This window comes from Triticum urartu, chromosome 1A, assembly GCF_056163025.1.
Source record: "Triticum urartu cultivar PI428250 chromosome 1A, HENAU_Tu73, whole genome shotgun sequence".
Taxonomy (NCBI): domain Eukaryota; kingdom Viridiplantae; phylum Streptophyta; class Magnoliopsida; order Poales; family Poaceae; genus Triticum; species Triticum urartu.
The window spans coordinates 121044331-121053449 of record NC_141873.1 but is presented as its reverse complement, the minus strand read 5'-3'; the positions used below and the strand labels follow the sequence as shown (position 1 = coordinate 121053449).

Below are 9119 nucleotides of genomic sequence, written 5' to 3'. Positions count from 1 at the left end.
AACAGTAGCTGCATAGATATTTAAATTATATAAAAACATTTTAGAAAAGCGTGATTTCTTTTGACAAAAATGTGTTTTTTTCTTGGAAGTCCACAGATTTTAGAAAAAATCATGAATTAGAAAAAATTCATCAATTTTCCAAAAAGTTCACAAAAATCTGAAAAGGTTCATCGATTTTCAAAAACTTCCAGAAAGTCTGAAAAAAGTTCATTGATTTTCAACAAAAACTTCATCTATTCTCAAAAGGAGCTTATCAATTTTCAAAAAAAGTTCATCAATTCTCAAAAAGAGTTTATCAATTTCAGAAAAGTTCATCGATTTTTAAAAAGTTTACAAAAATCAAATTTGAAAATTAGTTGACAAAATTGAAAAACGTTCATCAATTTTGGAAAAGAGTTCATCGAATTTGAAAAAACTTCATCGAATTTGAAAAAAGTTCATCGATTTTGGAAAAAAGTTCATCGAATTTTAAAAGAAGTTCAGCGAATTTGAAAAAAGTTCATCAAGTTTGGAAAAAAAGTTCATCCAATTCAAAAAAATGTTCATCGAATTTGGAACAAAGTTCTTCGATTTTGAAAAATGTTCATCGATTTTGGAAAAGTTCATTAATTTGAAAAATAGTTTATTGAAATGAACAAAAGGAAAAAAAACACCGAACAAAACCCTTTCGAATAAACAAGAAAAACGAAAAAAATCGACATGAGAAGAAAACAGTGAAGAAGATTCTTTTGAACACATGAGGTAAGAGTGGTGCGATGCTTAGTGTATGGTGCGAAAGAAGAGGAGGTCGCGGGTTCGATTTCCACAAGACGCATTTGCATTTTTGTGCTTTACAACAGAAAAAAAGGAACGATGGGCCGGCCCAAGAAGACGCGTCAAGGAGGGAGAGGTGTGCGCCCGTTTGCGCGGTTGCCTCGCAACGGGCGCCGTTTAGGGAATGCCAAAAAATTAGTACCACCTTGGGTAGAACAAAAATCTTTTTCTTGATGAACGGATGAAAAATTTGAAGAAACGCACCTTGCTTTATTAGTAGGTATAGAAGTTCTCATGAGAGCTGGCACCAAGCAAATTATCTTTGCATTTTATAAAGCAGGTCTTGAGACTTCTGGCAAGAAAGGTTATTTAGGTATGATGCAACTCTTTTGCATCTAGAGATTGTATGCCACCTGCCTCATATTTGTACGGTACTATATACACTTGATATCCTAAAAGTATTATATACTGCGTGTATTTTTATTTCTTTTGATTTGTTTGCCTTGGTTGTTATTTATGCCTACAACTTCATATATGGGATTCTATTTCAGGGCACCTTTTTCAGTTGTTAGTTGAGGTGCTTCTGATTTTCTGAATGAGTACATAGGTAATGTTGGAGATGCTTTGTTCTTATTTTTTTTAGATGTTTACTTTGCTTACTGTTCTCAAATTGATGCTCCTTAGCTTTTTTCTGTCAGTGCAGATCTTCTTTTTAAATAGCACGGATAGAGGACCAGAAAAGAGATACTTTTCTTGTTGGTGCACTTGCAAATATATGCGGATCTGCACCTTAGATTTCCTTGCCTTTGGCTGACCTGTCTCTTTCTTTTGCTAGGCCATCAACTTGCTTTCAACTCGAGCGGGATTTGCTGCAACCCCCTATCTGTGACGCGGTGCCGCAAAAATATCCTTCTCTCTGTCCTGATTCTAATTCTCTGCCATCTTCATCTACATATGCCTGTGATTGCCTACTCTGTTTCTACCTAAACAACATCTGTATGTATGCTGGTGAAGTGAGAGAGAAATTAAGAGGAAGATAGAGTGAGAGACAAAACAGTAGGTAGAAAGATAGCTAGACATCAAACGTTGTAGTATATAAGTTATTAAGATCGGTTGCTACTCTCTTGTTTAATTAAATGTCCATGTGCTGATTTATGTTCTATGCTTTATATGCATCACATTATATCTAACCCTTTACGTTTACCTTTTCCTGTTCATGGAAAATGTAATAGTTGGGTGTTTCTAGCCCTCTAACAGATTCTATATTTCTACAGGGTTTGCCTCGGAGATGACTGACCTTTTTAGCAAGTTATTTCTTGAGGCTATGTTTGAGAAGCTTGGCCTCCCTCTGCCACACTATTTTACCCATGCTCTTGAGCAGGGCGGATATGTATCAATAGTTAAGTTTTACCCCACAACAGAACGGCTGCGGCATATATCTGGACCAGTATCGCTATCAAGTAGCACATGCGAAAATGGAGCAAGTGCGATGAATGGTGCAGCAGCACAAGCAATTAGGTACATGGAAACTCTCCATCTCAAGGTGCTTATGATTACAACTATGCGAAGCTGCAGCAAGTATAGAAGACCAATGCAAGGCTCCAGCTTCAGAGGGTTCAGAAGAAAAAGGAGACAGAAGAACAGAAAATTAAGATTGGAGAACTAGGTAAGGAATGGTCAGATTATTTGGATGAGGTCCTCGCCAGCGACTTGCTGTCTGACCCACCTACTGGTATACAAGCTCATTTCCGCTCTTTCATATGTAGGCTTGGATGCAAAGCGCAGGGCAGCAATGCCGCATGTTGGTTTCGCATTGTATTTGGAAGAACGAGATGCCCAAGATCAAATATTATCGAAAAAGCAGAAGATCTAGGTATATATTGGTGAGATGCTATGTTTTTACCTTTTTCTCTTGACGTGTAAAAGGTGCACTACCTTAGACCTTCTATGGCCCTCATTGTTGTTTGGAAATATTTCTCCTCTTTGCTACAACAATGCACACTTTCTTTTATGAAGAATAATGCACTCATTGATGCTGCTTACTTGACACGTCTTTGTTGTACCCATGTTGCTTACTTATATATCTAAGAGTTCAGTTATACTTTTTTGCCTCTGTATTTTCACCTTACTTCCTATTCATAATTTTATTAGTGCAATTTGACAATTACTGTCAAGTGCAGCGTTCTGGAGCTCGGGCTCCATGGAGCCCGATATTTCTTTATACTACCTGATTTTCCTCAAAAGGTTATCATGCACTTGTGTGTGTACGTGTGGTGGTGGGGGTAGCTATTTTTTCATCCATTACCTTTTTTAATCTCCTATTGCCATCCCCCTTCCGTCATATCTTTTCCGAGTTTATACCCTCACGTTACGATATGTTTCACTTAGGGAACAATTCCATCCTCTATTTTTGTTGTTTGGTTCCTGTTTTCAACTTCAGTGGTTTTTTCCATGTTCATGAGCTGATGATTTTGCTTCTGCCTTGAGTCAGTAGAAAAATGAAACCATTTTACATTTAAATTTCTTTGGAGTTAAAGTGATGTTGGACTCTGGGTGACGAAGGACGAGAGCCTGGGGCGATCTCAGTTCTTTTTTCAATATTGATTTTGTGCAGATTTTAAACAATAATTACCACTTTAAAATAAATTTCATTATCTATTTTTTTGTTATCTGTAGTAGTGCTTCGTCTTTGAAATTGCACTGCTATTGGTGTCTAAATATAAGATCATCATAACTTTGAAGTTGCACTGCTATTGGTAATCAATTTTGGCAAACACTTTTAGAGTCTTGCAAATTATTTAGAGTTTTATTTTGTACTGCATATAATACATAGGTAGTTCTTGGAGATAGATCTATTCAGATTTATGTGTTCCGTCTGCCAACTTAACTTTGCTCACTTTCTTCTTGATCTAGCTTACTAATCGTTCAAAGTCAAGTCGTACACATGTCCAAATTGAATAATAATGCCCTTTTGTTCCTACTCTGAACAAGACGTATAGATTTTAGATTTCCGTAATCATCTATGTACTAGATATCCCTCTATATAATCGTGTGTTCTATATGTAATCAAGCACCTCCCCATGTTGATATGCCCAGCTAATGTTTTAAAAAGATCCCTGATCTGTATTAGCACTATAACTGTACCAAAACAAAATCATAACATTACGGATCATGCGTGGATGGGCTTCTGGCCCAGTGGTCAGCGAACGGCTGTGTAAGCTGGCCGACGCAGGTTCGAGCCTCGGTTCGTACTCTGCTGTCTCACATTCTTCTCTTAATTAAAAAATCAGTAGGGGCTTCTTCCCCTACTGGTCTAGTTTAACATTACGAATCATGCAAAATAGCTACAATTATACACATAGAAGTACAAAATTCACCTAATACACACGTCAAGTGAAATTTAAATTCCTTTTCAAGAAGACTATCAGTCCACGGTCCTACCAAAACATCATGAGTGATAGTAGAATACAATACCATAGGCATTTTGAAATCCATGCCAATGAATCTCTCAAGCTTGTTAGACCCACCCACACGCCCCCGCCCCCGCTTCGAGCCTCGGTTCATACTCTGCTATCTCACATTCTTCTCTTAATTAAAAAATCAGTAGGGGCTTCTCCCCCTACTGGTCTAGTTTAACATTACGGATCATGCAAAATAGCTACAATTATACACACAGAAGTACAAAATTCACCTAATACACACATCGAGTGAAATTCAAATTCCTTTTCAAGAAGACTATCAGTCCACGGTCCTACCAAAGCATCATTAGTGATAGCAGAATACAATACCATAGGCATTTTGAAATCCATGCCAATGAATCTCTCAAGCTTGTTAGACCCACCCACACGCCCCCGCCCCCGCCCCCGCATCGCCCAGCTCGGGTGGCACGGGGGAACCCTAGCCGCAACGAGCGAGGCCCCTCCCCTGCCCTCACCTAGCGCCGCCGCTACCGGAGGGCCGGCCGGCGAAGCCGCGCCGGACCCCAGGAAGGTGGCGGCGGGGCGGATCTGATCCTCACGCCCCCAATCCCCCACCTGCAACCCACCACCCACATATCCCCCTCCTGGCGACTGCCTGCTGGCCCGGCGACGCTGGCTCCGGTCCCTCGCCGGCCTGGCCCTCGGCGCTTCGGCCAGCCTTGCCCTTCCCCCTCCGCCCGCCCTTGGCCGCCGCGGACGCCCCCCCTCGCGCGCCTCCTCCTCCCCGCCCGCGCCTTGCGTCCCTGAGATCCCGTCTGGCGTCTCTCGGGTGCCCTCCACCAACCGCTGCCCAAACTTGCCGGCCGGCGGCAGATCCGGCGCTCTTGGCCTTGCCATGGGCGCCCCCCTTTGCAACCTCCCTCTCCACGATGGCGTGACCCAGCCCTGCTGGTGTTGTTGCCGGGCATGAGGCCTGCGGCTGGAGGCGGAGGCGTCTGCGGCCTGCCTTTCGTGCAAGCGCCCTCCTTCATCTCCGGTGGCCCTCCCTTTCCCCGAGTCATGGTGACAGCTCTCGTGTGGAGGCATCGATGCTTCTGTGGTGTGGCTGGCACGGGCTCCTCGCGGCGGATCATTGCTGGTGCTACTCCGGTCCCGGTTGCCTGGGGCCCGCGTCTCTCCGGTGTCCCCTGCTGCCGGCGTCCTCTGCCGGGCAGCTCCGACCTCGGCGACCATGTGGCTGTGTCCCCTCCAGCTCACTCGACTTGCCGACGTCACGGCGGCTAAGGCCACGGCAGCTCAGATTTGCGTCCCTCCAGTCCTAGCTTGTCGGCGCTGCTGGACGCTGCCGCCCCAGATCTGCTCGCGAGGTTTTGCTTCGTCTCCAGCCCTACCCTGTATGCCTCAAGGCTCCACCTTTTGCCTTATCCAGTGCTCGTGGGTTCGTGGGCGATGCCACCCACCGACGGCAAGTGCAGCCCTGCCAACCCCCTCCAGACATGGTAGTTCCGACCAACTTTGGCTTCCACAACTTCAATTCCGGACTAGGCTGCTATGGGATTGCTCAGCTTTAGGCCAGGGAGAGATCCCTGCTCGGCTTGCGGTGCTGGCAGCGGCGGCGCCCGCGGGTGTCGCTTCCTTCTTGGAGGCGCTGTCAAGGCCTTCAGCTGCGCCCCTCTTCGAGCTCAGGGGAAACCCTAGGTCCGACTCCCTCGGACCGGATAGCGATGGTGTCCCGGCGTCGTCTTCCTTCTTGAAGGCGTTATCTTGCGAGCTCGCGGTGTCCCCGATTCTGGCTTGGTAGATGTTGGAATTCTTGTGTTGGTTTGGCGTTGCCACTTGGTTCGGGTTTGGTAGGTCTAGCTGTGATGTATCCTCCGTTCGGGCCGAGCATCCCCTTCTCTCTGCTCCGGGCACCATTTTCACGCCTGCCCGCATCCGTGTCATGTGTTGTACTTTGCTTATTCCATCCATGATGTAGTACTGCCCACCAGCAAAGCTCTCGGAATCACCAGGGTGGTCAATCTGAAACTTTCCGAGACATGTATGGCATCTATCTACAGTTGGCAGATGCAGGATCAGAAAGATGACTCATTTAACAAGGAATATGTAAAGACAGAAACATGCAAACATATCAAGAATATGTCTGCTAGACAAGTTCAAGTGCAGCAGTCAGCGGGAGGGTCAGGTAACCCATTCGCTGCTGCTGTTAATAGACGCTTCCAGTTTAGTTATCATGTACACCCCAATAAGCTAGTGACTGAAGAGACTAGTGATAAAATCGTACTTACATGTTTCAAATACCAAAAGGCTAACCATGAGATGGTCAAATGTCATGACTAGCACTTAATAATTTCAGTACAGAAAAGATAAAATTGATTGAATGTCGAGAGCTTACCAACTTCACTTGGTGATGGCTGCACTATACAGCACAAGGTGATGTCCTCTTCACAAAAGTCGGAGCCAGACAGAAGTGCTTCAGCAAAGAAAAACACAGGAGCTTCTCTAGCACGGGAAGGATCCTTAGGCCACGCCATAAAACTAATATGAAAAGAATGATCCATATTGAACTCATCGTGTACAGAACCAATGCCATATATGATATGAAGCTGATAATGTGCCCCAGTTTGCTGGGCATACTTGTGCAACGCTGCATCTGCTAAATCAACCCACCGTTTGTACCATCTTATGAGAAGGTTCCTCTTTCTGCCATATATGATATGAAGCTGATAATGTGCCCCAGTTTGCTGGGCATACTTGTGCAACGCTGCATCTGCTAATTCAACCCACCGTTTGTACCATCTTATGAGAAGGTTCCTCTTTCTGGTGATGAGCTTAAAGGCCGCTATGAACCGCTCTTCTTCAAGAGGAGGGTGTGGCAAATCATCTAGTAGTGGGGAAGGCAGCAACATGGTGGAGAGGCGCAGAATGTCAGCTGAGGAAAGCCAGCGTTTGTTGTTGAGCAGCGAGACAGCGTACGTTCCACAGAAAGCAAAACAGAAGAAGCAAAGAGCCCGTTCGGAACTCATCTGGCTTCTCCAAATCCGTGCTTCTCCTGCTCCGCGCGAGGAGCCAGCCCGAACGCGCCAGCTCCAGGAAGCCAGCTCCGCGGAGACGATCCCTCTCCGGTGTAAAATCACGGAGCAGCAGAAGTGCAGCTCCCAGAAACAGCGAAGTAGAAGTTTGACAAAATTACAGCAGGATTGCCACCGCCAAGTGAATAACGGTTCGCTCAATTAGAAAGACCATTCGAACGATGCCTTGCCCCACGTTCTCCCAGCCAAACTACGCCGTGGGCTGCTGCCTTTTTCAAAGAATTGGGCCTTAAGCCCAGCACATGCAGCCCATCTTCACTTCCACGGATCTGAGAAGAATTTTCCGCAGCCGAACACACCTAGCTCCGTGAGAGAAGCTGGCAGTGAGTATGAGAAGCTGGAATCATGGATTTGGAGAAGTCAGAGGAGTTCCGAACGGAGCCAAAGAGTGCAAGGGCAGCAGGTTTGAGATTCCGCGCCGCCTTGTCAGCCGCTTGAAAGGCGGCCTCCAGCTCCGATGCCGTCAGACGGAACAACGACGGTGCAGCACCACGTGCGGAGGCAACAGCAGCACGGAGGTCAGCGCGGGAGAGACTGAGGTGCCAAAGGGCATCGTCATCGGAGAGGGAAGGACAGAGATGGCGAAGTGAGGCAACCAATCCATCAAGCGAGCGCTGAACTAGGCGGCGTATGGTACAGTTGCTGATGAAGGCGGTGTCGATCCGGTCGCTGGAGCGCATGGGAAAAGCGGCCGAATACCAGACGGAATTGAAGATGATGTTGTGGACGGGGTGTAGAGGGCCGTAGCAGAGACCCGCGATGAGGAGGCCGCGCGCTAAGGTACTATTGAGCTCGGTGGTGGGCAGGCGGGAGATGGCATCGAGGTAGTGGCTGCGGATCTGGCCAATCAGGCGCCGCCGCAAAACCCGGAGATCTGGTGTCCTCCGCGGTTCCTCTTTGGGTGCCGATTGGCTCAACTTGGAGAGAGGGACTTTGCGCTGGACGACGCGATCGGAAGATGACCCGGAGGAGCTGGACGAAGGGGAGGCCTTCTGTGGCGAGTCGGCAGCAGTTACGACCTCCCCGTCGACCTCTGGCACCCTCCCTGCCCCCTCCGCCTCCGCCTCCGCCTCCACCTCCACCTCCACCCCCGGATCCAACCGAGCCTTAGCGCGCTGGCGGCGGATGCGGCTACGCTGGCCAGCCATGTGAGCGGATCCCTCTTCTGATTGCGGCGGAACGAGCTAGGGTTTCAGGCGCTGTTTGCGTACTGAGGGAGTGAGAGCGGAACCAGGGAGGGGAATAGTGGGGGTGCGGGGTGGGTTGGACGAATATAATATGGCGGAAGATTTTCCTTTTTTTCAATTAGAGAACCAAACACAATCGGACCAGCTTCAGTAAAAAAAATTATAAGTAACAAAATCGTGGAATATTCCCCGCGCGCGCGTACTCGCGTGACTAGCCTTATCCGTGGCGGAATCGTTTTTACACCTCAGCCGTGCGATTCAACCGCGACACTTGCGCACGCTCCCTCCCGTCCGTCGTCCCTCCATCTTTATCGGCCAGTTCCCTCTCCTTATTCTTTTTTCTTTTTTCTTTTTTTCCTGAATCCCGGCTCCCTCCCCTCGTCAGGACGCCTCCTCGCCCAGCTCCGTGTGTGTCACGCCTACAGATCAGCCTGCAGCGGACTGATCTAGTGCAAGTGCACTTGCAACGACCAAGTCATCGCCGAGCTGGAGGCTGGGACCATCACCAGGTGTTGCGTGTGTGTGAAGCCAAGTGTTGGCGTGTGAGTGACGACAACTATGGCCTACTTGTACCCGAACGATTGGATGAGATGGCATGAAGAAAAGTATTGAGCTATTTTCCCCTCGTCTTGCTCTCCTCGCTCTCACCTAACCTCTCTCTCTCTCTT

The 9119-nt window shown here is 47.3% G+C and overlaps 1 protein-coding gene across 1 annotated transcript; it reads right to left on the bottom strand.

The window, feature by feature from the left end:
- Nucleotides 1-4372: 4372 nt before the first annotated feature.
- LOC147990322 (uncharacterized) lies at nt 4373-8412 on the bottom strand. The gene is made up of 6 exons (XM_087538035.1): nt 8353-8412; nt 7626-8181; nt 6904-7158; nt 6568-6786; nt 6126-6226; nt 4373-4411 (listed from the first exon to the last, which is right to left on the bottom strand). The coding sequence occupies exons 1-6, from the start codon at nt 8410-8412 to the stop codon at nt 4373-4375; spliced, it is 1230 nt and encodes a 409-aa protein (XP_087394161.1).
- Nucleotides 8413-9119: the final 707 nt, after the last annotated feature.